Source organism: Athene noctua, chromosome 34, assembly GCF_965140245.1.
Source record: "Athene noctua chromosome 34, bAthNoc1.hap1.1, whole genome shotgun sequence".
NCBI classification, from domain to species: domain Eukaryota; kingdom Metazoa; phylum Chordata; class Aves; order Strigiformes; family Strigidae; genus Athene; species Athene noctua.
This window is the reverse complement of record NC_134070.1, coordinates 1,479,590-1,506,967: the sequence shown is the minus strand read 5'-3', so window position 1 is coordinate 1,506,967 and position 27,378 is coordinate 1,479,590. Positions and strand designations below refer to the sequence as shown.

At 57.9% G+C, this 27,378-nt stretch overlaps 3 protein-coding genes across 9 annotated transcripts; 1 reads left to right on the top strand and 2 right to left on the bottom strand.

Moving 5' to 3' along the window:
* Positions 1-442: 442 nt before the first annotated feature.
* LOC141972683 (class I histocompatibility antigen, F10 alpha chain-like) lies at positions 443-4,405 on the bottom strand. The gene is made up of 8 exons (XM_074930648.1): positions 4,304-4,405; positions 3,630-3,893; positions 3,173-3,445; positions 2,825-3,097; positions 2,641-2,742; positions 2,454-2,486; positions 1,701-1,733; positions 443-1,527 (listed from the first exon to the last, which is right to left on the bottom strand). The coding sequence occupies exons 1-8, from the start codon at positions 4,365-4,367 to the stop codon at positions 1,514-1,516; spliced, it is 1,056 nt and encodes a 351-aa protein (XP_074786749.1). The 5' UTR covers positions 4,368-4,405; the 3' UTR covers positions 443-1,513.
* Positions 4,406-9,857: 5,452 nt separating this feature from the next.
* Positions 9,858-18,161, top strand: FLOT1 (flotillin 1). Its single transcript, XM_074930641.1, has 13 exons — positions 9,858-9,957; positions 10,030-10,084; positions 10,180-10,255; positions 10,481-10,571; positions 10,931-11,074; positions 11,170-11,289; positions 12,424-12,519; positions 13,157-13,309; positions 13,983-14,164; positions 14,840-14,885; positions 15,343-15,480; positions 17,166-17,330; positions 17,664-18,161. The coding sequence occupies exons 2-13, from the start codon at positions 10,042-10,044 to the stop codon at positions 17,694-17,696; spliced, it is 1,287 nt and encodes a 428-aa protein (XP_074786742.1). The 5' UTR covers positions 9,858-9,957; positions 10,030-10,041; the 3' UTR covers positions 17,697-18,161.
* A 1,630-nt stretch (positions 18,162-19,791) lies between these two features.
* Positions 19,792-27,190, bottom strand: LOC141972678 (tubulin beta chain). 7 transcript variants are annotated; one of them, XM_074930639.1, is made up of 5 exons: positions 26,980-27,190; positions 23,699-23,807; positions 23,356-23,466; positions 20,739-20,850; positions 19,792-20,396 (listed from the first exon to the last, which is right to left on the bottom strand). In XM_074930639.1, the coding sequence occupies exons 1-5, from the start codon at positions 27,034-27,036 to the stop codon at positions 19,793-19,795; spliced, it is 993 nt and encodes a 330-aa protein (XP_074786740.1). In that variant the 5' UTR covers positions 27,037-27,190; the 3' UTR covers position 19,792. The 7 variants fall into 7 exon arrangements, with proteins under 7 accessions (XP_074786740.1, XP_074786741.1, XP_074786737.1 ...); XM_074930640.1 differs by having other exon boundaries at positions 19,792-20,152; positions 20,759-20,850; XM_074930636.1 differs by having other exon boundaries at positions 19,792-20,606; positions 20,706-20,850; positions 26,980-27,188.
* Between the last annotated feature and the right edge of the window lie 188 nt (positions 27,191-27,378).

The following is a 27,378-nucleotide window of genomic DNA, read 5'->3' as shown; positions in this document are numbered from 1 at the left end:
GTACAATCTGATGGGGCGGGGATCTCTCCGGGCAGGTTGGGTCGTCTGCCGGGTTGTGTCCCCTCCTGACCTCCTGCACAACCCCCGTCTATTCACCGTGTGGCCGAGTGACAGAGACGGCCTTGACGCTGTGCCAACGCTGTTCAGGCCCATCGCTGTGTCACCAACGCTGCCGGGGTCACAAACACCCAACACCGCGCCCTGCTGGGCCCTGAGCCAGAAAATCAACTCAACCCCAGCCAAAACCGGCCCAGGCTCGAGGCGAGGCTGCGAGAGCAGCCCAGGCCCCGGGAGAGGAGGCACAGCCCCCCGAGGGGGGGACAAGGGTTTATTTTATTTGCCAGGGCAAGTACTCGTGGAGCAGAAATCAGTTGCAGCCTCAAAATGAAAATACATCGGTAATAACGGCAGTGACGGGTTTTAAAAGCATCAGCAAAGAGGGTTAAAAAAAGACTGAAGAACTTTAATTTAAAGAACTTTAACTTAACGGATTTTAACAAACTTTAACTTATTTAACTTTAACTTAATGAACTTTAGCTTAATGAACTGTAGCTAAACCACCTTTAGCTTAACAGACATGAGCTTAACAAGCGTGAGCTTAACAAACGTGAGCTTAAAAAACATAAGCTTAACAAACTTGAGCTGAATGAAATTTAGCTTAACGACCTTCAGTTTAACAAATGTGATCTTAAGAAATTTGTTTAACAAACTTGACCTTGATGAACTTCGTCTTAACAAAATTTGGCTTAACAAAATTTAATGAACTTTACTTTAATAAAGTTTATCTTAAAAAACTACAGGTAAACGAACCTGAGCAAAACAAACGAGCTAAAAGAATTTGAGCATAACAAATTTGAGCTTAAAAAAAATTTAGCTAAGCAAATGTAAGCGTAACAAACTTTAACTTAAGGACCTTTAGCTTAAGAAATGTGAGCTTAAAAAAATTTCAGTTTAACAAACTCGAGCTTAACGAACTTTAGCTTAAAAATTTTTAACTTAACGAAATATAGCTTAACGTACCTTAGCTAAACGACATTTAGCTTAACAAACCTGAGCTTAACAAACTTGACCTTAATGAAGTTTAGCTTAACAAAATTTAGCTAAACAAACTTTAGTGTTACACAATTTAGCGTTACAAACTTTCCCTTAAAAAACTTTAGCTTAATGAACTTTAGCTTTTGAAATTTTACCTTAACGAAATTTAGCTTAACGTACCTTAGCTAAACGATCTTTAGCTTATCAAACGTGAGCCTAACCAACATGATCTTAACAAATCTGAGCGTAACAAATTGGATTGTAACGAACCTCAGCTCAACCAGATTTAGCTGAACAAACTTTAGCATTACAAACTTCAACTTAACAAACTTTTCGTCTTTAAGGATTCCCAAAGCCTCTGCGAACAGCAAGTTCACGGCCAGAAGAGCCACCGCCACAGCCACGGCCTCTCTCTGCGTCCGGCCGGTGAGAGGGCAGGGGGCTGCATCCAGCCACGCGCCGGCCCCTCCTTGAGCGCTCAGGCGATCAAACCTGTGGGGACCAGAGGAAGAGACGGTGTCACCCAGGGCCACCCTGTCCCCAACCCGCTGCTCTGGGGGTCTCGGTGTCCCCCTCCCACAGCCCCGTGTTGCTCCGGCTGCGGGTCCCGCGGGGGAGCAGAGAGCTGGGGCCGCCCCGTCCATCCCCCCTGTCCCACGCCGTACCTGTGCCCGAGCTGCCAGAGCCCCCGTCCGAGCCTGCGAGAGAGAAAGAACCGTGAGCTGCCGCCCTGGGCTGGCTACGGGCAGGGGCCAGGAGCCGCCCGGGAGCCACGGCCGCGCTGCAGCCCTGGGAGAGGAGGACGGTCGCCTGCTCCGACACAGGGACCTGCTCGGCTGACGGGGGCGAGCGGTGGGCATTGCCTGCCGGGATTCCTGCGGGGCTCAGGGCAGACCTTACCCCCACGTCCCAGTGGTCAGGGGGGCTGCAGAGGAGACGGCGACTCCCTTGTGACGGGGAGGCTCATGGGAAAGACGAGGGGTAACGGGTACAAGTTTCTGCTGGGGAGAGGCCGCTGGGACACAACCGGGAAATTTCTCACATCGAGAACAAGCAGCCACCGGAATAATCTCCCCCGGGAAGGGGTGGATTCCCCAACTCTGGGCACTTTGAAGATTCAGCTGGGCTGGGGCTGGGCCACCTTGTCCAGGCCGGGCTTGTGCCAGGAGGGTTGGACCAGAAGATCCTTGAGGTCCCTCCCAACCCGGGATTCCACGATTCCATGACTCGGTGACGGTGCCGCCAGCGCCGGAGGGGAGACACGACCTCTCCCACACGTCCCTGCTACAGGGCTGGGAATAGGGGCGGCACAGGGGGGACGGGGGGGCGGGAAATGCCGGCAGCGGCCAGAAACCAGAGCCAGGAGACGGGAGACGGCCCCGGCACTGGGCAGCGGCTGGAGCCAGACCGGTACTCACTTGACACCGAGTTGTTGTCCTTGTCCTTCCTCCCTGCAGAGGGAAAGAGGCGTCAGCATCCACCGCACTCCACCGCCAGGCTCGGGGGCTCCCCAGAGAGCAGCAGCTCCTGCCCGCAGCCCCTCCCGGACCCCCAGGCCCTGCCTTCCTCCCGCACCCCTCTGCCTCGCCGGCCCCAGCGCTTTACCTGACTTGATCTTCCATGCGACGTATCCGGCGATGATGATGATGACAGCCACGACGGCAACAACCACCACCGCCACTATGGCCAACAGGCTGGACTCCGGCTCTGGGGGAGAGCAGGGCCGTGAGGAGGGGGAGGGCAACCAGCCCGGCCCACCGCTCCCCGTGCCCAAGGCCACCGGGCTCACCCCACGCGAAGAGCCCGGGCTCGGGCAGGCTGGCGTGCTCCACGCGGCACCGGTACTCGTCCTTCTCCTCCGGGCGGGCCTCGATGGAGGCCCAGGTGTAGTAGGTGCCGTCGCTGTTGGGCGCGACGCCGCCCCGCTCGGTGTCCTGGTCCCTGACCTCGCCGCCCTTCAGCCAGCTGACGGCGATGGGCCGCGGGTAGAAGCCGTAAGCGCGGCAGTACAAGGTCAGGAACCCGTCGGCCTCCTTCCCCGACACTCGGACCGTGGGGGGCTCTGGGGAGGGGGTGCGGGTGAGGGCCGGCACACGCCCCACAGCACCCGCTCCCCGGCCCCCCGGCTCGCCCTCACCTTTCCTCTCCAGCACGGCCCGCCCGTAGCTCACGTATTTCTTCAGCCACTCCACGCAGGTGTTCTCCAGGAAGTGTTTCAGCAGCTGAAAACCTGCCCCAGCCTCACACTCCCTCTTGGACATTTGTGCCGTCGTGTCCGTCGCGGTGAGCGTCATCTTGTCTGCGTCCAAGGCCATGAAGTCCTGCCCATCAAAGGCCGTCTGATAAACCCCCCTGCTGCTCCCGTCCTCCAGGATGTCACAGCCATACATCTGCTGCAATGTTTGACCCCCTGAAACAGAACCCGAGACGGGGCTGAGGGGCTGCGGCAGCCCTGGGCCTGCAGTGGGGCGCGGAGCCCCCGGCAGCACCCCCCACTCCAGCCCTGCGGGAGGCTTTGGGGGGATCGGGCACCGGCACGAGAGCTGCCCCCGTCCTGCCCGGGGCCCACGGAGCCCGTCCCAGCCCGCACTCACTCCCGCTCTGGTTGTAGCGGCCCCGCACTCTGTCCATGTTCACGTGGTGATACTGCTGGTTGGTCATTCCTCTCTCCGTCTGGGTGTCCCAGTGATCCCCATGCAGGGTTTTCTCCATCCAGCCCGCCCGGGGCACGGCCCTCCCCGTCTCGCTGTCGTAGCGTGAGATGAGGTTCCCGTCCAAGTACGCCACAGACACGAACTCGGGCACCCCCGGGCTGGGCTCCGACACCGCAACATCGAAGTACCGCAGGGAGTGGGGGCCTGCGGGGACACGGGGGGTGGTGAGGGGTGGGGGGGGACAGGGGTGAGGGGGCCCGGGGGTGGGCAGCGAGGCTGGGGGGTCCCAGGGGAGCAGGGGCGGAGGAAGGGGCAGCGTCAGGGGCACCGGGGGGGCGGGACTGGGGGCGATGGGGGCAGCGAGGGGTGTCCTGAGGGGGGTCCTGGCTCCCGGGAAGGGGAGCCCGGGGGGTCCCGGTGTCAAGGAAAAGGGGGGTCCGGGGGGGCGGGAGACCTGGGGTGCCGGGCAGAGGGGTGCGGGGAGGGTCCCGGGGCCAAGGACGGGGATCGGGGCACGGGGGGGCGGGGTGGTCCGAGGGGTCCCGGTGCCGGGGATGGAGGGGTGGAGTCAAGGGGGGTCCCGGTGCCCGGGGGGCTCCCGGGTCCCCGCTCACCGCTCGCCGCCGCGCCCAGGACCCCCAGCAGCAGCCCCAGAGCCAGCGCCCGGCCCGGGCCCATCGCGCTGCTCCGCTCCACTGCGCTGTCACCATAAGCACCACCCCTCCCACCGACAAGCCCTGCCCTCCAGTTGGCCCCTCTCCGCTATTGGCCGCGCCACGCCCTGCCCGCCAATGGCAGCCGCAGTCGTCTCTGACGCTACCGGTCGCCGGGCAGATCCCGTCTGGGCAGGTTGAGAAGAGAAAGCGAAAGCGTCGGAGGCAGCGCTGGGGGGGGGCGGAGGAGGGGACAGAGGATCCCCGGGACCCCCCAGCCAGGAGCCCGGGGTCACCCCGTGTCCCTCGGTCCCACTGTCCCTCGTGCTGGTGACCCTTCACAGGAAGCGGGTCCCCCAGGCTATAAGGGTGATACTGACCCCAGGCCACATTCAGCTCTGGTGCCGATGGAGGCCCCTGGGGAGCCGTTCTGAGCCAGTCCCCCCGCGAGCAGCACGGTTGCAGGCGAGGACTGTCCCCTTGGGTCGGGATGCTGCCCAAGGAAATTCCTCAAGGTTGAGAGCCCTCACTTTTTTGGGCAAAGAAGCAAGCCTTTTGGAATGTCGATAAATCCGAGGAGTCTGTGCAGTGATAGTTCTTTCCTTTCACGGATACGTCGATCTGCCCTTTCTGAATGATGGCTGATTGTTGTAAAATTAATTATCTTTTAATTATTATCTGTTTCTCTTGAGAGCCTCACAACACCACCTCAGCCCAGGGACAGCGACACCCAGCCAGGGCCTGAGGAAGAGCCGGCCCCACTCAACCCTCTCTTTTGCCTTTTTAGCATCGAGTACAATCTGATGGGGCGGGGATCTCTCCGGGCAGGTTGGGTCGTCTGCCTGGTTGTGTCCCCTCCTGACCTCCTGCACAACCCCCGTCTATTCACCGTGTGGCCGAGTGACAAACGGAGTGTTAAAGAATTTTGCCAGGCTGTGGCTCTCTCGGGGGTTGCTTTATTAGCAAGTCGAGTTGGGCCACCACCAAAGCGCCTCATTCTATATACACGATTCTCCAGAAAATTACGCGCTACAAAAGTTTTTAGTGTTTTCCCACGAACTCTCAGCTCTTGATTCTTCATCAGTTTCAAAAGTCCATTATAGCCCGCAGCTTCCGCTGATCCTCATCTTTCCGTTCCAATTCTTCTTTTGAAGCCACTGCTCACTGGTGCAGTCTTTGCTCAGCACGGTTACTCATCTTAAACAATCTTCATCATAATTCACTTTTAAACTTCTGAGAAAAACTCAGGATGTCCTGTTTAACATATACTTAGTTTATGTCTAACTTTTAATTACCCAGCCTTTCTAAATCGCTTTCTCCAAGCCGATCACTTATTTCTTATCTTTTGTTGTGTCTTAAACTTAGTACCCAAGATTGATCTTTGGTAATTCAGCTTGACTGGGTTTTAAGCCAGCCCTGACGAGGGCTGTACGGGGGGCAAATGAGCGGTATTGGCATCGAACTGTCAGTGTTGTTCTTAGAGCACCTGTACCCTATTAATTAAACCAATAAGACAGTATCTATTTATCAATTATTCCTACTATTAATAATATCCTATTAAAAGAGTCTTCTAAAAGCTTGTTCCTTTTACAAATTCCCTCTGTTTACAAATTCCCTCGGTTTTTTCATCACATTCCTGCGCTCGCTCTTATTTATAACTCCCCATCTCCCTCTTTTCTGCATCATAAAAGAACAACAGGCAATACAACACTGAAATAAAACAATCCCACAGACCATTATAACTATAATCGTTAAAACAATAACAGTTCTACTGACACTGGCATCCCGATATCTCAGTGCAGACTTTGTCTACAGGTGTCACCCCAGGAAAAGATACAGGTAAGTACAGACAAGACTAACTCTGTACAACAGTCCCTTACGCTTCGGGCTCCTGGCGGGCGTGAGAAGGACGGACCCGAGTCCCTTTCCCAGATATCTTAACAGCATAAAAAGAAGTTAGCACAACAGCAGGCGGCCTTTCCCATTTTGCTTCTAATCTGTTTTTCCTTTTACAATTCTTAATGAAAACTTTGTCTCCTGGTTGGATGTCGTGAACCTGAATCTCGGGGGTAACTCCCTGATACCAATAAGCGTGATTACGCATTTGAAAAAAAAAAGAAAAAAAAGAATTTTGCAAGTATAAAAGATATTGTGTAACCTGTTCATCTCCATCCAAAAGACCTGGTTTTGCTGGCGTGTACGTACCGGGCACAGCAAGTCTTCTCCCAAATAAAATTTCAGCTGGGGAAATCCCAGTTGGCTCTCTTGGGCTGTTCCTTATATCCCACAACACTAAATTTAAAGCATTGGGCCACTTTAGGCCAGTCTGCTACAAACCTTAACTAATTTTTCTTTTAAGGTTCTGTTCATTCGTTCTACTTGGCCGGATGATTGGGGGTGATGTGGAGTATGAAGTTGACTAAAAATTCCTAAAGTTTTATAAATTTGAATTAAAATTGCAGCTGTGAAATGAGCCCCTCGATCAGAATCAGTAACTTCAGTACCTCAGAATTATTTCCCTCAGTAAAATTTTTACGACTGCTTTTGAATCATTTTTCCTAGTAGGAAAAGCTTCTACCCATCCTGTCAGCTGGTCAGCTATCACTCACATGCCATTGTTTTTGGCATTTCAGCGTAATCCATTTGGAGTTTTTGAAAAAGGAAAGGTGGCTGGAGGCCTTTTTTCCACTGGGAGCCTTAATTCGTACAGAAGCATACTGTTTACAAAATTTACATCCTTCACAGATTCTTTTGGCTGCTGCACAAATTCCTGGGGCAGCCCAAAGTCTTTGAATCCAGAGCATGAAGCTCTCTGGCCCCCCATGAGATTTTTCATGACACCATCGTGCAATAAATACCTTTTTGGATGAAAAGGCTTATTATTGAGCATCCACGGTCCTCCTCGTCGCTGGGCTCCACGCCGGATCCACTGCTCCTTTTCTTCATCAGGGAGCTCTTCACAGAATTTATTTATATCCGGGAATTCAGATGTCGCCTCATGTTGCGAGAGTGACGTGATGGACACAACCTGTCGCGCTGCAGCTCTGGCTGCTTGGTCAGCTAAAAAATTTCCTTTCGAAATCACATCTTGCCTCTGAGTATGTGCTTTTATGTACACGACAGGAACTTCTGAGGGGGGTTGTATCGCCTCTAATAATTCCTCGATCTGCTTTCCACGAGACTTCCCTGCTGATAAGAAACTCCATTCTCTCCATAATGTCCCAGTTACATAGCAGATACCAAAGGCATATTTAGAGTCCCTATAAATATCAATTCTTGTCCCAATTGCATATTTAACAGCATCTGTAACGGCGATTATTTCCGTTCCCTGTGCCCCTAAAGGTGCAGGGAAAGGTCCCGCCACCAGTACCTGCGTTTCCGTAGTCACTGCGAAACCGGTTCGTCTTTGGCCTTTTTCATAACAGGAGGAGCTGCCCGTGAAGAGGTTCAGGTCAGGGTTATCCAAAGGTTGATCCTTCAAATCATCCAACGGTCTGCTGGTTTCACCTAATAGTTGGAACACAGTCATGGTTAACTTGTTCTCCACCAGAGGGTAAAGGCATGAGGGTGGCAGGGTTCAATGTGCAGTACCTTTCCAATTTCAGATTATCAGGCAATACCAGAATTTTCTCGTATCTCTGCACCCTCGGAGGAGATCGAGCTTTTTCTGCATATTATTTTAACAATCTCTCTACTTCATGGGGTACACAGGCGGTCAGTGGATGTCCCAGGACAATTGTCTTGGGTTTTTTCTACCATTTCAGCTGCTGCTGCTATTGCTCTAATGCAAAAGGAGTTCCTTTAGTCACTGGGAGGAGGAGGAGGAGGAGGAAATATGGCAATATGAGGAAATATGGCAAAAATGGAGGAGGAAAATAGGCAACAGGTGGTTCACGTGGTCCTAAAGTCTGTACTAGCAGTCCTCTCGCAGTGCCTTTGTTTTCATCTGTCGTGGTTTGAACTCAGCCAGTAGCCAACTGCCACACAATCCCAGAATCATCCGGGTTGGAAAAGCCCCTGAAGCTCCTCCAGCCCCACCATGACCCTCACCCTGACCCTTCCCAGCCCCCCCAGATCCCTCAGCGCTGGCTCAGCCCGACTCTTCAACCCCCCCAGGGATCCCGGGGACTCCCCCCTGCCCTGGGCAGCCCATTCCAACGCCCAACAGCCCCTTCTGCACAGAAATCCTTCCTCAGAGCCAGCCTGACCCTGCCCTGGGCAGCTTGAGGCCATTCCCTCGGGGCCTGGCGCTGGGGCCTTGGCTCCAGAGACTCACCCCCCCTCTCTGCCCCCTCCTGGCAGGGAGTTGCAGAGGGCCAGGAGGTCTCCCCTCAGCCTCCTCTGCTCCAGACTGAACCCCCCCAGTTCCCCCAGCCGCTCCCCAGCAGACCTGTGCTCCAGACCCTGCCCCAGCTCCGTTGCCCTTCTCTGGCCACGCTCGAGTCATTCAATGGCCTTTTTGGGGTGAGGGGCCCAACACTGAGCCCAGGAATCGAGGGGCGGCCTCCCCAGGGGGCAGATCCCTTCCCTGTCCCTGCTGGCCACGCTGGTGCTGACACAAGCCAGGATGCCATTGGCCTCCTTGGCCCCCTGGGCACCTGCTGGCTCGTTATCCATCGATTAACCCCCCAGTCCCTCTCTGGCTGGCCGCTCTCCAGCCACTCCTCCCCAGGCCTGTAGCCCTGCTGGGGGTTGTTGTGGCCCAAGGGCAGCCCCCGGCATTTGCCCTCAGTGAAACTCCCCCAGTTGAGCTCAGCCTGTTGTTCCTCATTATAATTCTAAATTGTATTATATTCATTATAATTTTAAAAATTCTCCAATTCTTCATTATAATACTAAAAATCCTGCTTACAGGTCAAGAAAATCCCTGCCCTGGTGATGACCCTTCCCCTAAGCATGTGTCGTAGTAGAAGCATTGTGTCAGCAATATTATAATTTTATGGAAACTACCAACCAATCACCGCAGAGAGGATGGGGGTTGGAAAATTGCAAACTTTGCAAATTTTATGTATAAATCTAACGCAGGAAGTCCTGTCGGTGCGGGTGTTAGGAAGAGAAATCCCCCGTGCACCCTGCGCTGCAATAAACTGATGTAATTTTTCTAATCTCCCGTTTGGTTTGGGGAGTTTTCTTGCGGAGGATTTTTGGTGCCAAACCCAATCGCCCGCCTGGGGATAAAATCTCCCACTTCATTCCGCGGCGACCAACCCCACACAGCCGGAGGTCGGTGTTGGTGTTTGGGTCCAGCCCCAGGAGACCCTACAGTAACACCGGGAGGCCTCCGTTAGTGCCTCTGCACAACCCCAGGAGGCCCCAGAGCAACACCCGGAGCTTTTTCCAGCCCTTTCGCCCCTCCCCGGCCCCGCTCCCGCCCCACGGAGGCGGCTGCAGCGCCTCAGCCCCCACCCAAAATGGCGGCGCCGGGCCTCCCCCTTCCCCTCACAAACCCCTTTCCCGCCTTCGCGTCTCAGCCAATGGAATAACGAGAAGCTCTCAGCGTCACGAGTCGCCGGGTAGAACAGAGCAGGGCGGTGGTTGCCCTAGGGGCTGTCGGGATAGTGGTGGTTCCGCGGCGGGTGGGGCCGCGCCGCAACGGGAGGACCGGAGCGGCCGAGGTGGGGGGATCCGGCCCTGGGGTGCGGGGGGGGATCGTGGGTCCGGGGGGCTCATCCCGGGTCTCTCCGCAGGTCCCCGCCGAGATGTTTTTCACGTGTGGCCCCAACGAGGCCATGGTGGTGTCGGGTGAGTCGGGGGGGGGCTCCCCCCACCCCGTCCCTCAGCCTCCTGGTGTTCCCTCCCCACCTTTATTTCTGTGTCCGTCCCCCCCCCCCCCCCAGGTTTCTGCCGCAGCCCCCCCGTGATGGTGGCCGGGGGGCGGGTGCTGGTGGTGCCGTGTCTGCAGCAGATCCAGCGGTGAGGGGACACCGGGGGGGGACACACCGAGGGGGGGGGACACACACGCAGGGTGGCAGCAATGGGGGGGGGAGTGGGGGACATTGCGGGGGAACAGGGCGGCGAGGGGGGGACGTGGTGACACGGGGGGTGATGTAGGGGGGGGTGGGACAGCAGGGACATGGCGGGGGGGGTGTGACACGGGGTGACACCGGCGTGGCCCGTCCTCTCCCCCCCCCCCCCCAGGATCTCCCTGAACACCCTGACCCTGAACGTGCGCAGTGAGAAGGTTTACACCCGCCACGGCGTCCCCATCTCCGTCACCGGCATCGCCCAGGTACCCCCGTGTGTGTGTGTGTGTGTCCCCGTGTCCCCACCCCACGCGTGTCCCTACAGTTGCCACCACCCCTCCCCAGGACAGCCCCTTTTAAGAGGTGGACCCCACCCAGTGTTGCTCTGGGGGTCCTCTTAAAGCGGCACTGCCATGGTGGTTACACCCCACCCCGGCAGGGGCAACAGCCCTTTAAAAGGGGCATGATGTGGTGGGGCCCACTGTGAGAGGCCAGGTAGCATTCTTAAAAGGGCACTGACATAACAAGCTCTTAAAGGGGCCGCGCAGGGCGGTTGGGCTCCGCTCGGGGAGCGTGCGAGCATGCAAAGCGCGTGTGCAAGGCCAGGCGTTCCCCCGGGGTGTAGGTGAAGATCCAAGGGCAGAACAAGGAGATGCTGGCGGCCGCCTGCCAGATGTTCCTGGGCAAGTCAGAGAGCGAGATCGCCCAGATCGCCCTGGAGACCCTCGAGGGCCACCAACGTGCCATCATGGCCCACATGACCGTGGAGGTGAGAAGGGTGGGGCCAGCCACTCCCTCTTGGAAGCCTCACACCCCCCCCGAGGCTCCACCCACCCTAAGCCCCGCCCCATGCCCCTCACCCAGGAGATCTACAAGGACCGGCAGAAGTTTTCAGAACAAGTTTTCAACGTGGCCTCGTCCGACCTCGTCAACATGGGGATCAGCGTGGTCAGCTACACCCTGAAGGACATCCACGATGACCAGGTGGCACCGGGGGTGACACACGAGGGGACAAGGGTGTCAGCATGGTCAGCGACACCCCAAAGAACATCCACGATGAGCAAGGGGCACCGGGGGGGTGGACACGAGGGGACAAGGGTGTCAGCATGGTCAGTGACACCCCAAAGAACATCCACGATGAGCAGGTGACACCGGGGGGGACACACAAGGGGACAAGGGTGTCAGCATGGTCAGTGACACCCCAAAGAACATCCACGATGAGCAGGTGGCACTGGGGGGGGGGACACAAGGGGACAAGGGTGTCAGCATAGTTAGGGACACCCCAAGAACATCCACGATGAGCAGGTGGCACCGGGGGGACACACGAGGGGACAAGGGTGTCAGCATAGTTAGGGACACCCCAGAGAACATCCATGATGAGCAGGTGGCACCGGGGACAGTGACATGAGGGGGAACATGAGGGGACAAGGGTGTCAGCTACACCCTGAAAGAGAGTTGTAGTGGCCGTGTGGCACCAGGGACATGGGGACATGGTGGGGACAGAGACATTAGTGTGGTTGGTGGCGCTGGGGACATGGGGGGTACAGGGAGCTGTGGGGCGGGGAACAGTGATCCCAGGGGTGGGGACAGAGGGGGACACAGGGACGGAAATATTGGGACAAAGAGGAATGGTGGTATGGGGACAGTGACACAGGGCCACAGAAAAAGGGACATGGGGACAGAGAAGGGGACACAGACAGAAATATTGGGACAAGGACAGAGGAATGGTGGTGTGGGGACAGGGAGATGGGGACAGGGACACAGAGTCACACGAAAAGGGACGTGGGGACAGAAGTGGGGACGGAAATATTGAAAAAAGGACAGAGGAACGGTGGTATGGGGACAGGGACACAGGGTCACAGAAAAAGGGACGTGGGGACAGAGCAACAGAAATATTGGGACAAAGGAACGGTGGTATGGGGACAGGGACACTGGAACGGGGACACGGACGCTGTCCCAGAGTGGGAACGGGGTCAGCAGGGTGGGTGCAGAGGCTGGGGACATCCAGACAGGGACGGGGACGGGGCTGTCCCCAGGGCCACCGGCGCTTGCTGGGGCAGGGCTGGCCGGAGTCGGGGTGTGACGGTGTCCCTGTGTGTCCCCCCCCTCTGTCCCCAGGACTACCTGCACTCGCTGGGGAAGGGCCGCACGGCGCAGGTCCAGCGCGACGCCCGCGTCGGGGAGGCCGAGGCCAAGCGGGACGCCGGCATCCGCGTGAGACTGTCACCTCTGTCACCCCTGGGGCTCTCTGGGGGCCCCCCCAGTCCCACCTATGCCCATGTCCCCCCCATTCCCTCACTGAGGTCTCGAATTCCCCCCTCAGTGTGCCAGCGGCCACCCCGCACTGTCCCCAGGGTCCCCAAATGTCTCCACATCCCCCTCCAATGTCCTTGGACCCTTCCCCAAGTCTCCCCATGTCACCCAACCCCCGGTGTCCCCCTGTGTCCACATATATCCCCCCCATGTCCTCTGGTTTCCCAGTATCCCCCTTGTTCCCTGGTGTCCCCAATGTCCCCCCCCCCCCCATCCTGTGGTGTTCCCCAACGTCCCCCAGTGTTCCCCATATGCCTCCCCGTCCCCCTCTAATGTCCTTAGACCCCCCCAGTCTCCTCATGTCCCCCAACCCCTGGTGTCCTCCTGTGTCCCCCTCAATGTCCCCATGTCCTCTGGTTTCCCAGAATCCCCCTTGTCCCCTCACGCTGCAGTGTTCCCCCAGTGTCCCCACACCTCTCCAGTCCCATGGTGTCACTGTGCCCCGGCGTCCCCCATCTCCACACGTGGTCCCCCATCCCCACAGCCCTCAGTGTCCCCCCGCGTCCCTCCTTGTCCCCACGTCCCCGTGTCCCCGCAGGAGGCCCGGGCGCGCCAGGAGCAGGTCTCGGCGCAGCTGCTGAGCGAGACGGCGATGGCGCAGGCCCAGCGCGACTTCCAGGTGCAGCAGGCGTTGTGCGACGCCGCCGTCAGCGCCCGCAAGGCCCAGGCCGACCTGGCTTACCAGCTGCAGGTACAGCCGACCCCTCGCTGTCCCCCCAAGACACCTGGGTGTGCCCCCGCAAACACCAAGGTCTTCTCCCTGCGATGTTTGAGACCCCTCCTGGGTCACCTGGGACCCCCCCACATACCCGAGTCCCTCCTTGATGGTGTCTTGGACACGAAGGTCCCTTCTCTAGGAGATCTGGGTGCCTCTGTGGGGGGCCTGGGTCCCTCCCCAGATGTCTGGGTGCTCCCTGAATACCTGCATCCCCTAGATTCTGGGGTGCCCCTTAAGACCTGGGTGTCACCTGGGATGCTTGGGTCCCCCCTGAACACCTGGGTCACACCTGGGTCCCCCCTAGATGCCTCAATCCCCCATGGACACCTAGGTCACACCTGGGTCCCCCCCCAGATGCCTCAGTCCCCCCTGAACACCTGGGTCACGCCTGGGTCCCCCCCCCAGATGCCTCAGTCCCCCCTGAACACCTGGGTGACGCCTGGGTCCCCCCCAGATGCCTCAAACCCCCATGGACACCTGCGTCTCCCCAGCACCTTGGGTCCCCCCCTAACACCAGAGGCCCCCTGGGGTGCCTGAATTCTCCCACTTGCCTGGGTCCTGCCCCCCAGATGCCAGAGTGTCCCCCCACATCCCCCTGCCAGCCCCCCGGGTGCCGTCGCGGGGCTGAGGGGTGCTGTGGGTGCAGGTGGCGAGGACGAAGCAGCAGATCGAGGAGCAGCGGGCGCAGGTGCTGGTGGTGGAACGGGCGCAGCAGGCGCAGCTGCAGGAGCATGAGATCGGCCGCCGCGAGCGGGAGCTGGAGGCCACCGTCCGCAAACCCGCCGAGGCCGAGCGCTACCGCCTCGAGCGCCTGGCCGAGGCCCAGCGGTGAGCCCCGACCCTTCCCCGGCGAGCCCCATCTCCAGCTGGGGGTACCCCCACCTTGAGTGAAAGCATGACCCCTTTAAGGGATGCCTCGCCCCTTTAAAGAGAAGCCACATCCCCACTTTGGTGGGTCCCACCACTTACAGTGATGCCATACCCCCTTTAAGGGAGCCTTGCCCCTTTAAGGAGGAGCCACACCCCAGCCTACCAAGCCACACCCTCACCTTGGAGGGTCCCACCACTTTGGGTGACGCCCTGCCCCTTTTAATGGTAGTCACATGCTTTAAAGGGGCGCTGTGCTCCCAGGTACTGGGCCCCACCGCTCTGAAGTTACGCCCTTTTTAAAGGGGGTGGTGCCTTTTTGAAGGGAGCCCTGTCCCCTTCCAGTAAACCACACCCCCATATGGGTGGGCCCCATCACACTGAAGTCATGACCTGTTTAAGAGGAGACTGCCCTCTTATAGGCCACACTCCTCTGGGAAGGCCACGCCTTCAACTCACCAGGCCACACCCCCCTTATCACCTTGCCCAGACCCTCAATGGGAGGCCTCACCCCTTCCCCAAGCCCCACCCACCTCGAAGCTCTGCCCCCCTCAAGCCCCACCCACCTCGAAGCTCTGCCCCCTCAAGCCCCACCCACCTCAAAGCTCTGCCCCCTCAAGCCCCGCCCCTCTGCAGGTCCCAGATGATGATGCAGGCGGAGGCTGAGGCCGAGGCCATGAAGGTGAGTAGGGGGGGTGGAGCCTTCGGGGGTGGAGCCCAAAAGGGGGTGGAGCCATAGGGAAGGGGTGGAGTTTTGGAGGGGCAGAGCCATAGGGTGGGGGGACCCTGGTGACTGGCCAGGGGGCGGAGTCCTAGGGACGGGTGGAGCCATGAGGGACCTGGGTGTGGGTGGGCGGAGCCAGAGTGGGTGGAGTCATAGGGGCCCAGATGTGGGTGGGTGGAGCCATAGAGTGGGCGGAGCCATGGGGAGGACCCACATGTGTGTGGGTGGAGCCACAGCAGGACCCATGTGATGGGTGGAGCTGGGGGGGCGGAGCTATAGGGAGGGGCGAGGCTGTAGGACAAGCACACCCGGGGGAGGTGGAGCCATAGAGTGGAGGGACCGGGTGGGGCGGGGCCATAGGGAGGGGCGGGGCCGTGGGGCGGGGCACCCACTCTTCCCCGGGGGGGGGGCGCAGGTGACGGGGGCGGCGCGGGCAGCGGCGGTGGCCGCCCGGGCGCGGGCGGAGGCGGCGCAGACGGCGGCCAAGGCCGAGGCCTTCGGGCAGTACCAGGAGGCCGCCGTCGTCGACATGGTGCTGCAGCGGCTCCCCCAGGTATTTTGGGGGGTCCCCCCCTTCCAACCATCAGTTTGGGGGTCCCTCCTGTGGAGGTGGGGGTGGTTTGAAGGATCCTGGGGGGGAATCTGGGGGTCCCTGGGGTGGATTTGAGGTCCCTGGGGGTCTCAAGGGGGGATTTCAGGGGTTCCCCCATGGGTTTGGGGTCCCTCCTATGGAGTAGGGGTGGTTTTGGGGTGCCCCAGGGAGGATTTGGGGTCATAATGAGGCATCTCGGTGTTCCCAGGTAATTTAGGGGGTCCTTCTGTGGGGTGGGGGTAGTTTTGGGGTGCTCCAGGGGGAATTTGGGGATCCCTGCGGGGACCTGGGGTCCTAATGGGGTATCCGGGGGTCACCAGGGGGTAATTTGGGGTCCCTCCTAGGGTGTGGGGATGGTTTGAAGGGTCCTGGGGGGGGGATTTGGGGTCCCTGCTATGGAGTAGGGGTGGTTTTGGGGTGCTCCAGGGGGAATTTGGGGATCCCTGAGGGGACCTGGGGTCCTAATGGGGTATCCGGGGGTCACCAGGGGGTAATTTGGGGGTTCCTCCTATGGGGTGGGGGTGGTTTGAAGGGTCCTGCGGGGGAATTTGGGGCCCCAAGGGGGGATTTCAGGGGTCCCTTCTATGGAGTAGGGGTGGTTTTGGGGTGCCCTAGGGGGGATTTGCGGATCCCTGGGGGAAACTGGGGCCATAATGGGGTATCCGGGGGTCACCAGGGGGTAATTTGGGGTCCCTCCTAGGGTGTGGGGATGGTTTGAAGGGTCCTGGGGGGGGATTTGGGGTCCCTCCTATGGAGTAGGGGTGGTTTTGGGGGGCCCCAGGGGAAGATTTGGGGTCATAATGGGGTATCTGGGGGTCTCCAGGGGGTAATTTGGGGTCCCTCCTAGGGTGTGGGGGCACTTCAGAGGGTCTCAGGGGGGATTTGAGGTCCCTCTGGGGTACCTGGGCATTGCTATGGGGTATTTTGGGGTCCCCCCCCATTTATTTGGGGTCCCTCCTCTGGAGTGGGGGTGGTCCCTGGGGTGTTTTGGGGTCTCTCCTGTGGGGCGGGGGCAGTTTGGGGGTTTTGGGGTCCCTCTGGGGTATCTGGTGGCCTCAAGGAGAGATTTTTGGGGTGGTTTTGGGGTTCCCCCCCAGATTTGGGGTCCCTCTTAATAGGGTGGGGGCAGTTTGGGGGGGTCCCTGGGGGCTTTGGGGTCCCTCTGGGGTATCTGGTGGCCTCAAGGAAGGATTTTTGGGGTCCCCCCATGGATTTGGGGTCCCTCATATGGGGTGGGGGTGGTTTGGGGGGTCCCTGGGGGGGAACTTGGGGTACTTTGGGGTCCTGAGGGAATATTTTGAGGTGAAACTTGGCGATTTAGGAACAGGAGAGATTGGAACAGGTTTTGGGGTGAAATGAGGGGATTTGGGCAAACAGGTAGGTAAATCTGGGGGTACCGCAGGGCAATTTTTGGGGTGAAATACAGAGATTTCAAGCGCCTTCTGGAGCTGGAGGGATTTTGGGGTGCTGTGGGCAAATTTTGGGGCAAAATCTGGGATTTTTGGGGACCTGGATCCCAGGGTTTGAGGGTACTGATAGATTATTTTGGGGTGAAACGTGATGATTTTGGAATGGGGATGGGGGGGGTGGGATTTGGTGGTGCTGCGGGCGGATTTTTGGGGTGAAACGCGCCGTTTTGGGGACAGGTGGCAGAGGCGGTGGCGCAGCCGCTGTTGGGGACGCGCCGAGTGACGCTGGTGGCCGGTGGCTCTGGGGACATCGGGGTGTCACGGCTCCCGGGGGAGATCCTGGACGTTGTCACCCGCCTGCCCGCCACCGTCGAGGCGCTCACGGGCGTCAGCGTCACCAAGGTCTGCATCGATGGGGGGGTCCCCTGGGGGGGGGGGGGGGGACATCGGGGTCCCCTCGGGGTGGGGACACACACACAACACCTGGGTCCCCGGGGGAGGGAAAAGGGGGGGACATGGGGGTCCCCTGGAGGGGGGGGGACGGAACATGACAGGGAAATGGGTGACACTTGGGTGCCCTGGGGGGGGTGACAGGGACACTTGGGACAGGTGAGTCTCCTTGGGGAGGGGACAGGGACATGGGGGGGGGGGGTCCCCTGGGGGGGGTGGGGGAATGGGGACACACACACACACGCCCCCCGGCTCTATTCCTAAGTCCCCTGTCTGTCCCCACAGGCCACCCAGAAGTCGTCGGAGTGCCAGGCCTGAGGCAGTGCCACCCTGTCCCCAAAGTGCCACCAAGCACTGGGGCTACCCTGCCTGCGAGGTGACACCACCCTCCGGAGCCTGTGTCCCCAAGGTGTCCCCACCATCCCCCTGGAGCTCGTCCTGCCAAATGCCACCACCCCCCAGGGATATCATGTCCCCGAAGTGCCACTGTGCCACCACCCACTGGAGCCCCTGTCCCCAAGGTGCCACCACCCCCTGAAGCCTGTTATGCCAAGTGCCACCACCTCCCGGTGCCACTGTGTCCCCAAAGTGCCACCACGCCACTGTGCTACCCTGTTCCTGTGGTGCCACCACTCCAGAGTGTCACTGTGTCCCCAAAGTGCCACTACTCCACTGTTCTACCACATCCCCATGGTGTCACCATGTCACCAAAGTGTCACCCAGGGGCTGGCGTGTCCCCGTGTCCCCAAATCATTAAAGCTGCAGCGGCTGCACTGGATGGAGCTGGGTCCCTCGGGTGGCTTTGGGGACACAGGGAGGGGACATGGGTGACCCCAGAAAGGACCTTATGGCAGGGGGACCCAGAGGGGACTTGGGGGGGGGGGTCACCAAAAGTGACACAAGGACTGGCAGACCCCAAGAGGGACACTGGGGAAACAAAGGACATGGGGACATCTAGAAGTGGGGGGACACAGGTAGGACCCCCCCACCCCCCTCCCGTGAGGGCCTGGAAGGGACAAGGGGACCCCAAAATGGCAAAGGGACCTCAAGGGGACCCACAAAGACCATGGGGGGGGGACCCCAGGGGAGCCATGGGGACAGGAAGGGGACAAGGGACACGGTGGTGGCTTTACATCCCGGGTTTATTCCTCGCCCGGGCGTGGCTTTTCAATATGAAAAAAAAAAAAAAAAAAAAAAGGAAAAAAAAAAAGCTTAAAAAGGGAAAAACCAAACCAAAACCAGGATGGATTTGGGGGGGGAGGGGACGTGGAGGGGACAGGAGAGCCCCCGGTTGGGGACACAGGGGATGGGGCCACCTGGGAGCCCCCTGCAGCTGGAGTGGTGATTTTGGGTGGAAATGGGAACAAATTGGTGCCCGGGGGGCTGCAATAATTTAGTGGTGATGTCACCCCCCAGCGGGGGAGGGGGGGACACAGGGAGGGGTGACATGGAGGGGACAGTGACTCGGCGGTGACAAGGGGCCTTCTGGTGACAACGGAGAGGGGACGGGGGTGACAATGATGGCAGTGAAGGACGGGGACGCTCGAGGACTCTCCGGTGACGATGATGAAGGACGAGGACTCTTCTGGTGACGATGATGAAGGGCTCAGGTGACGATGACGAAGAACGAGGACTCTCTGGTGACAATCATGATGAAGGACTCTTCGGTGACCATGATGAAGGACTGGGACTCTCCGGTGACGATGAGGAAGGACTGGTGACCAGGATGAAGGACGAGGACTCTCCCGTGATGATGGTGGACTCTAGTGACCATGATGAAGGACGAGGACTCTCTGGGTGACGCCGCTGAAGACCGAAGGCTCTCCGAGGACAATGACAAAGGCTGAGGGCTCTTCGAGGATGATGATGACGAAGGCCAAGGGCTCTCCAGTGACAACAGCGAAGGCCAAGGGCTTTGAGGACAACCATGATGAAGGCCAAGAGCTTTTTGGTGACAACAGTGAAGGCCAAGAGCTTTTTTGGTGACAGTGACAAAGGGCGAGGGCTTTCTGGTGACGATGAAGGGCAGCAGCTCTCTGAGGATGATGATGAAGGCCAAGAGCTCTCCAAGGACCGCAGCGAAGGCCAAGGGTGCTCTGAAGACAAGTGATGAAGGCCATGGGTTCTCCGATGACGATGGCCTTCTGGCGCCAACAGCAAGACCAAGGGCTCTCCGAGGACACCGATGAAGATCAAAGGGCTCCCCGAGGACGCTGATGAAGGCTGAGGAGGATGACGAAGGACAAGGACTCTCCGAGGACGACGAAGGCTGAGGGCTCTCCAAGGACAACGGTGAAGGACGCGGGCTCTCCGAAGACGATGACGGCAGAAGGACGAGGGCTCTCCAAGGACAACACTGAAGGACGAGGAGCTCTCCGAGGATGATGAGGGCTCTCCGAGGACAACCAATCCCCTCAGGCCTCCTCTTCGGCCTCTTCACCGAAGTCCTCCTCCTCCTCGGCGGTGGCATCTTGGTACTGTTGATACTCCGAGACGAGGTCGTTCATGTTGCTCTCGGCCTCGGTGAACTCCATCTCATCCATCCCCTCACCCGTGTACCAGTGGAGGAAGGCTTTGCGGCGGAACATGGCGGTGAACTGCTCCGAGATGCGTTTGAAGAGCTCCTGGATGGCCGTGCTGTTGCCGATGAAGGTGACGGCCATCTTGAGGCCGCGCGGCGGGATGTCGCAAACGGCCGTCTTGACGTTGTTGGGGATCCACTCGACGAAGTAAGAGCTGTTCTTGTTCTGCACGTTGAGCATCTGCTCGTCCACCTCCTTCATGGACATGCGGCCTCGGAAAACGGCCGCCACCGTCAGGTACCGGCCGTGACGCGGGTCGCAGGCGGCCATCATGTTTTTGGCGTCGAAGACCTGCTGGGTGAGCTCGGGGACGGTGAGGGCACGGTACTGTTGGCTGCCGCGGGAGGTCAAGGGAGCAAAACCGGGCATGAAGAAATGGAGACGCGGGAAGGGCACCATGTTGACGGCCAACTTGCGAAGATCGGCGTTGAGTTGACCGGGGAAACGGAGGCAAGTGGTGACGCCGCTCATGGTGGCCGAGACGAGGTGGTTGAGGTCACCGTAGGTGGGCGTGGTCAACTTGAGGGTGCGGAAGCAGATGTCGTAGAGGGCTTCGTTGTCGATGCAGTAGGTCTCGTCCGTGTTCTCCACCAGCTGGTGGACGGACAAGGTGGCGTTGTAGGGTTCCACCACCGTATCCGAGACCTTGGGGGACGGGACGACGCTGAAGGTGTTCATGATGCGGTCGGGATATTCCTCACGGATCTTGGAGATGAGGAGGGTGCCCATGCCGGAGCCGGTGCCGCCGCCCAGCGAGTGGGTCAGCTGGAAGCCCTGGAGGCAATCGCAACTCTCCGCTTCCTTCCTCACCACGTCCAAGACCGAGTCCACCAGTTCGGCCCCTTCCGTGTAGTGACCTTTGGCCCAGTTGTTGCCAGCGCCGCTCTGGCCTGGGGAGGGGGGACGACAGGGGACACGGTGGGGACGTCATGGAGTAGCTCCCCAGGGGAAACTGAGGTCTTGGGAGGTGGGGGGGCTTTGGTTGCTCAGCTTGGGGGCTTTCAGGACAACCCTAGGGACTATGGGGACCTCCAGCCAAATCCTGGGGACCCTGAGCTCCTTGGGGACCTCCATCGCCCTCCTTGGGGACCTTCAGCCCACCTTTGGGGACTCTGCGCTTCTTGGGGACACCCATCACCCTCCTTGGGGAACACCAGCCCACCCTTGGGGACTTTGCTCCTTGGGGACATCCATCACCACTTCTGAACACATCCACCAAACCCTTGGGGACCTTCACTGTTCTTCTTGCCTACCTCCAGGCCAACCTTGAGGACCTCCATCCCACTTCTGGGGACCACCAAACCAACCTTCATCAGCTTGGGGACCTCCAGCCCACCTTGTGGGAACCCCCATCAACATCCTTGGGGATGTGCAGCCAAATCCTGGGGACCCCGAGCTCCTTGGGGACCTCCCTCACCTTCCTTGGGGACCTCCAGCCCACCCTTGAGGACTTCATGCTCCTTGGGGACATCCACCACCATCTTCAAAGACATCCAACAAACCCCTGAGGACCGTAACAGCCTTGGGGACCTCCACTGTTCTTCTCACCTACCTCCAGGGCAAGCTTGGGGGTCTCCACCAACACCCTTGGGACCCTTGAGCTCCTTGGGGACCTTCAGCCCATATATGGAGACCTTCAGTCCCCCCTTGAGCACTTTATGCTCCTTGGGGACATCCACCACTATTTTTGAAGACATCAAACAAATCCCTGAGGATGCTGAAGGCCTTGTGAAGCCCTTAAGTATTCTTCTTGGCTACTCCCAGGCCAGCCTTGAGGACCTTGGGGACCTCCATCCCACCTTTGGGGACATCCAAACCAACCTTCGTCACCCTGATCCCACTCTTGTAGGAACCCCCATCAACACTCTTGGGGGATGTCCAGCCAAACCCTGGGTACCCTTCATCTCCTTGAGGATCTCCAGCCTACCCTTGAGGATTTTATGCTCCTTGGGGACAGCCATCACCATCTTTGAAGACATCCAGCAAACCCCCGAAGACCCTAAGGGCTTTGGGGACCTTCACTGCTCTTCTTGATTATCTTCATCCCACCTTTGGAGACCACCAAACCAATCTTCATCACCTTGAGGGCCTCCATCCCACCCTTGTGGGAACCCCCATCCACACCCTTGCGGATGTCCAGCCAAACCCCTGGGACCCTGAGCTCCTTGGGGACCTCCAGCCCACCCTTGAGGACTTCATGCTCCTTGGGGACATCCATCACCATCTTTGAAGACATCCAGCAAAGCCTTGAGAACGCTTCAGGGCCTTGAGGACCTTCACTGCTCTTCTTGCCTATCTCCAGGCCCATTTTGAGAACCCCCACCAACACCCTTGAGGATGCCCAGTCAAACCTTGAGGACCCTGAGCTCCTTGGGGACATCCAACCCATGTGTGGGGACATCCATCACTGTCTTTGAAGACATCTAACAAACCCGTAGGGACACCAAGGGCCTTGGGGACCTCCATCAGCCTCTCTGGGGACTTGATGCTCTTTGGGGACACAGATCACCGTCTCTGAAGACATCCAGTAAACCCTTCAGAACACTAAGGGACTTGGGGACATTCATTCTTGTTCTTGCCTATCTCCAGGCCAACCTTGAGGACCTTGGGGACCCCCCTCCCACCTTCAAGAACCTTGAGCACCTCCATCACCCTTGCGGAGTATCTTTACCTGACCCTTGGGGACCTCTATCCTCCTCCTTTGAGATCTCCAAGTGGTGGAGAAGAGGATCACCCCCCTTCTCCATCTTCATGCCAACCTTGGGTACCCTGAGCACCTCAGGGACCTCTGTCCAACTCTTGGGGACCTCCAGTCCACACCTGAGCTCCTTGGGGACCACCATCACTCTTTTTGGGGACCTCCAAGCACTGAGAACCTCTTGTTACCTTTCCTGGGGACATCCAGCCCACCCTTAAAGTCCTCACGGACCTCCACTGTTCTCTTTAGGTATCTCCATCCCACCCATGGGCACCCTGAGCTCCTAAGAGACACCCATCTCCTAGAGGACCCCCATTGCCCCGATGTGGGGATCCCTGACCCCTTTGGGGACCCAAATAACCCTCCCAGAATCCAAGGGCTGCAGCTCTGGGGACACAATGAGACACCTGGCCACCAAGAAGGGGACAATAAGGACCTACCACCCCACTGTGAGGGCCATCAAGGAGTGAGGGGTCACTCCACTGGGACTGGCACCCATAGGCCACCACAGTGAGGACAGCGGGGACCCACCACCCCACTCCATGGTGATGATCACCTGAAGGTGGCCACCATGAGGAGCTTCATAGCCAAGTGAAAGGAACTGCCACCCTGCCACGATGGGATATCCTGGGGTCACCTACAAGGAAGGAGGTGGCATGGGGGACATGGGGGGACACCAGGTAACATGGAAACTCACCAAAAACGAAGTTGTCCGGCCTGAAGATCTGCCCAAAGGGTCCCGAGCGCACAGAGTCCATGGTGCCCGGCTCCAGGTCCACCAAGATGGCCCTCGGCACGTACTTACCCCCTGGAGACATCACCATGTCACCGGGGTGGGGACAGTGACAACTGCGTCACCTCCCCACCCCACCAAAGCCCCCAGAAAACACCCCAAAACCCGAGAAGGTGGAGGGAGGGTGGGGAGGGTGTGGGGAGTGGAATGGGCAAGCTGAGCGTGTCAGGTCTCGGGTGGAGAGGGATGAGGGGGGGTGATGGGGACAGAAGGGTGACAGTGGGAGGGTGACGGGGTGACACCATACCGGTGGCCTCGTTGTAGTAGACGCTGATGCGGTCGAGCTGGAGGTCGCTGTCGCCGTGGTAAGTGCCAGTGGGGTCGATACCGTGTTCATCGCTGATCACCTCCCAAAACTGGTGATGGGGGGCAGGGTTAGAAAGGCTCTGACCCCACCCCCAACCTGGGGTACCCCCGAGTTGGGCTGGGGTGGGAAGATCTGGGTCCTCCCTCGGGGCTTTAGGGTGGGAAGAGTCTGTATAAGGAGTGGAGCTTGGTCTGAGGGTGTGTCCGAGGGGGAGGAGCCTTGGGGAGGAGGGGGAGCCTCACTGGATGAACACACCCTGGGGGCTGAGCCTGGAATCTTGATTGAGGTGTCAGTCCAGGGGGTGGAGACTTTAAAAGTGGGTGTGACATGGTACTAAAAGGGGCGTGGCCTCACTGCAGGAGCAACTCCTGGAGCAAGATCAACCCTGGGGGTGGAGCCAAGCCAAGCAGCACCAACTGGGACCAAGGGGGAGGAGCCAACCATGGGGGAGGCATGGTCTAAGTGAAGGGGTGGGGCCATCACCGAGGGGGCAGAGTCTCATCACCCGCAGGGGCGTGGCCAAAGTGGGGCGTAACCACCCCCCCACCCCCCTCCCAGAAAAAACGGGCGGGCGGGAACCGGAAACCGCATTTGAATCGTGGAAGCGCTTCCAAAAACGTTTAATTTCAGAAATACCCCAAATTTGCTTTTTCCATCCCGCCCTGATAATACCCATCTCTTCCCTCAAAAAAATAAAATTCAGAAATTCCCATTTCCCTCCTCAAAATCTTCCTGTAGGGGGTGGGGCGGCTGGAAACAAAGGGTGGGGGAGGGGCGGGCACTCCGGGGACCCCGACACCCCCCCAAGGTCATGGGGAGGGGGGAGACAGGGCCACGCCCTTTAGGTGAAAACAAGCCCAAACCCCGCAATTTTGGGCTGATGGTGGAAGAATGAGTTAAAAATGGCGATTTGGGTTAAAAAAGATCATTTGGGAAACTGAAAAACTGCATTTATGGGCATCCAAGCATTGCAGGGTTTAGCGGGTTAAAATTGCAGGTTTTGGTGAAAAATGCTGGTGTGGGGCAGTAAAAAGAGAATTTTGTGGCTAAAATTTTTAATCGTGGGATGAAAAAGTCCCGTTTTGGGAGTAAAAAGAAAAAAAACCTCATTCAGGCGTTGAAAAGTTTGAGGCCAAAAAACGCTTCTTGCAAACAAAAAGGATTTTTTTTTAATTTGAAGCTGCAGAAAAGTAGTAATTCTGGAGTAAGAAAAGCCTATCTCAGGACGAAAAAGGGCCATTGTGAATTTTAAAACCCCATTCCGGGGCAGAAAAAAAATGCTTTTTGCAATCGAAAAGGCTCATTTTAGACATTTCTGAGAACAAAGATCCTATTCTGAGGCTGAAAACGTCCATTTTGGCAGCTGAAAACTCTGTTTGGAGACACCAAGGTCCTGTACTGCGGCCGAAAACGCCCATTTTACAACAAAACCTGCTGTTTGTGAGGGAAAAGCCTCATTTTGGTATTAAAAAAAAAAATGGGGCTAAAAAGATGTTTAGGGATGAAAAACCCTATTGTGAAAAAGAAAAAATACTGTTCTGGCGTGGAAAATAACCTATTCCGAGGCCTAAACCATCCATTTTGGGCCCGAAAGCACCGTTTTGCATGAAAAATCCCCTATTCGGTGGTGAAAAATCTGTATTTTGGAGAGAATTCCCCGAATTTGGGGCAGAAAAATAGGCATTTGGGAGCACAAAGATCCTATTCGTGAGCTGAGGACCTCCATTTTGGGGCTGGATACCTCCATTTTGGGGGCTGAAATCCCCCATTTTAGCTGTAAAAATAAAAATTCTATTTCGGACTGAAAAAAATAAATCCTTGTTGGGGCTGAAAAGCTGCTTTTCGATCCTCAAAAAACCCACTCTGAGGCAAAAATAAAGCTGTTTGGGGACTGAAAAACGACATTTCAAAGAACAAAGATGTTACTTTGAAGCTGAAAACCTCCATTTTGGGTCTGGAAAATGCTTTTGGGGGCAGAAATCCTTATGTTAGCGCTAAAAAAAATCATTTGGGGAACAAAAAAAATAATTTGGGACTAAAAACTTTTATTGCAGGGCGATAATCTCTCTTGGGGGACAAAAAATGCCCATTTTAAGACTAAAAAATTTATTTCAAGGAACAAAGCTTGTTCCGAGGCCGAAAAAAACTCCATTTTGGGGCCGGAAACTCTGATTTTGAGGCTAAATCCCTTCGTTTTCATCTGAAAATTCTCTATTTTGCGTCCCAAAACCCTATGTTAGGGCTGGCAAAGAAAAACCTCTATTTCGGGAGAAAAAGGATCCCATTTTAAGGACGAAAAATACGCACTTTGGAATCAAGAGTCTCCTGAGAGGCGGCACGCCCCTGTTTTGGGGCTGAAAACCTTTATTTTGAGCTTAGGAAATCCTTTAAGGATGGAAAAGCCCCGCTTCGCGGCCGAAAACGCCGTGGGCGGCACACACCCCATTTGGGGGAAGAAATCTTTATTTTGGGTTCCAAAGCTCTCATTTTAGATTAAAAAAAAAACGCCAATGTGGTGGTCAAAAGACCTAACACGGGGGGTGCAGAGCCCATTTTTTGGGGCTAATACACGCCATTCTGGGGCTCAACAAGCTGCAAGGCGCGGGATGCCGCGATTTTGAGGTAAAAATAGTAAAATTTAAGCTTTTAACACATCGCTTGGGGAAGGTGTGTGTGAAAACTTGTGGTTTTGCGCTAAACCGCCCCGTTTTTTAGGTTCTAACCTCTCGTTTTCAGGGATGATTTTGCCCCAATCGAGGCAAAAATCGCGAATTTGCGGTTGAATATCGCTAAGGGGGAATTCAGGGGGGCGAATAATTTTTTTTTTTTTTTTCATAAAAAGCTATTTTAAGGCTGAAAATCCGCATCCCGGGGCTGCTGCCCTGAGGCGCGGCGGGAAACCGCCATTTTGGGGCCGCGTGAGAAGAAGAGGGGGAGGGGCGGGGCGCCCCCATTTTGAGGCCGGAAACCTCCATTTTGGGGCCGAACCTCTTCACTTTTGTGGCCGAACCCCTCTATTTCGGAGCCGCGCTTTGCATTTTAACCCCTCGCCTAGCGAGAAAAGCTCGATTTTAAGCTGAAATCGGCCCCATTCGGGTCCGCCTTTGTCTGCGAGCGGAGGGGGAGGAGCTTCTTAAAAGGGGCCGCGCCGCTGCGGGAGGGAAGAATGAGGGGGGGCCGCCATCCCGCCCCCGACCCGATGCCGCCCGCCCGCTGTTCACCTTGGCCCCGATCTGGTTGCCGCACTGGCCCGCCTGGATGTGGACGATCTCCCTCATGTTGGCGGCGCGGGTCGGGCTGGGCGCGGTGACGGTGCCGGAAAGGTGGGCCCCACCCGGTCTTGATGGGCGATTCGGTGGCGCAGCCCCTTTAAGGCGGGAGCGCTGGTGCGAGCGCGGCGGCGGCGACAATGGCGGCTCCCGCGATCCCGCGGCGCCTCATATAGACAAAGCGGCGGCGGCCGGCCCCGCGCTCCCATTGGACGGCGACGCCCGCTCGCCGCGTTCCCATTGGACGGGGATGGTGGGAGGCCCCGCCCCCGGCGCGCTGCTTGCACCGCCTGCTCGCTGCCGCCGCTCCGCCGCCTTCTCTATGGTAGGAGGCGGGCGCTCTGCCCCGCC

Coding starts and splice junctions, on each gene's coding strand:
- LOC141972683 (XM_074930648.1), bottom strand. CDS start 4,367: ATGGGCCCGGGCCGGGCGCTGGCTCTGGGGCTGCTGCTGGGGGTCCTG. Junction 3,894..4,303: donor CCTGGGCGCGGCGGCGAGCG/GTGAGCGGGGAC, acceptor GTGTCCCCGCAG/GCCCCCACTCCCTGCGGTAC. Junction 1,734..2,453: donor GGACAACAACTCGGTGTCAA/GTGAGTACCGGT, acceptor TCTCTCTCGCAG/GCTCGGACGGGGGCTCTGGC.
- FLOT1 (XM_074930641.1), top strand. CDS start 10,042: ATGTTTTTCACGTGTGGCCCCAACGAGGCCATGGTGGTGTCGG. Junction 10,256..10,480: donor TGTCTGCAGCAGATCCAGCG/GTGAGGGGACAC, acceptor CCCCCCCCCCAG/GATCTCCCTGAACACCCTGA. Junction 10,572..10,930: donor CCGTCACCGGCATCGCCCAG/GTACCCCCGTGT, acceptor CCCGGGGTGTAG/GTGAAGATCCAAGGGCAGAA.
- LOC141972678 (XM_074930633.1), bottom strand. CDS start 27,036: ATGAGGGAGATCGTCCACATCCAGGCGGGCCAGTGCGGCAACCAGATC. Junction 23,808..26,979: donor GCAACCAGATCGGGGCCAAG/GTGAACAGCGGG, acceptor CCCCATCACCAG/TTTTGGGAGGTGATCAGCGA. Junction 20,851..23,355: donor GCCGGACAACTTCGTTTTTG/GTGAGTTTCCAT, acceptor CCCCCTCCCCAG/GCCAGAGCGGCGCTGGCAAC.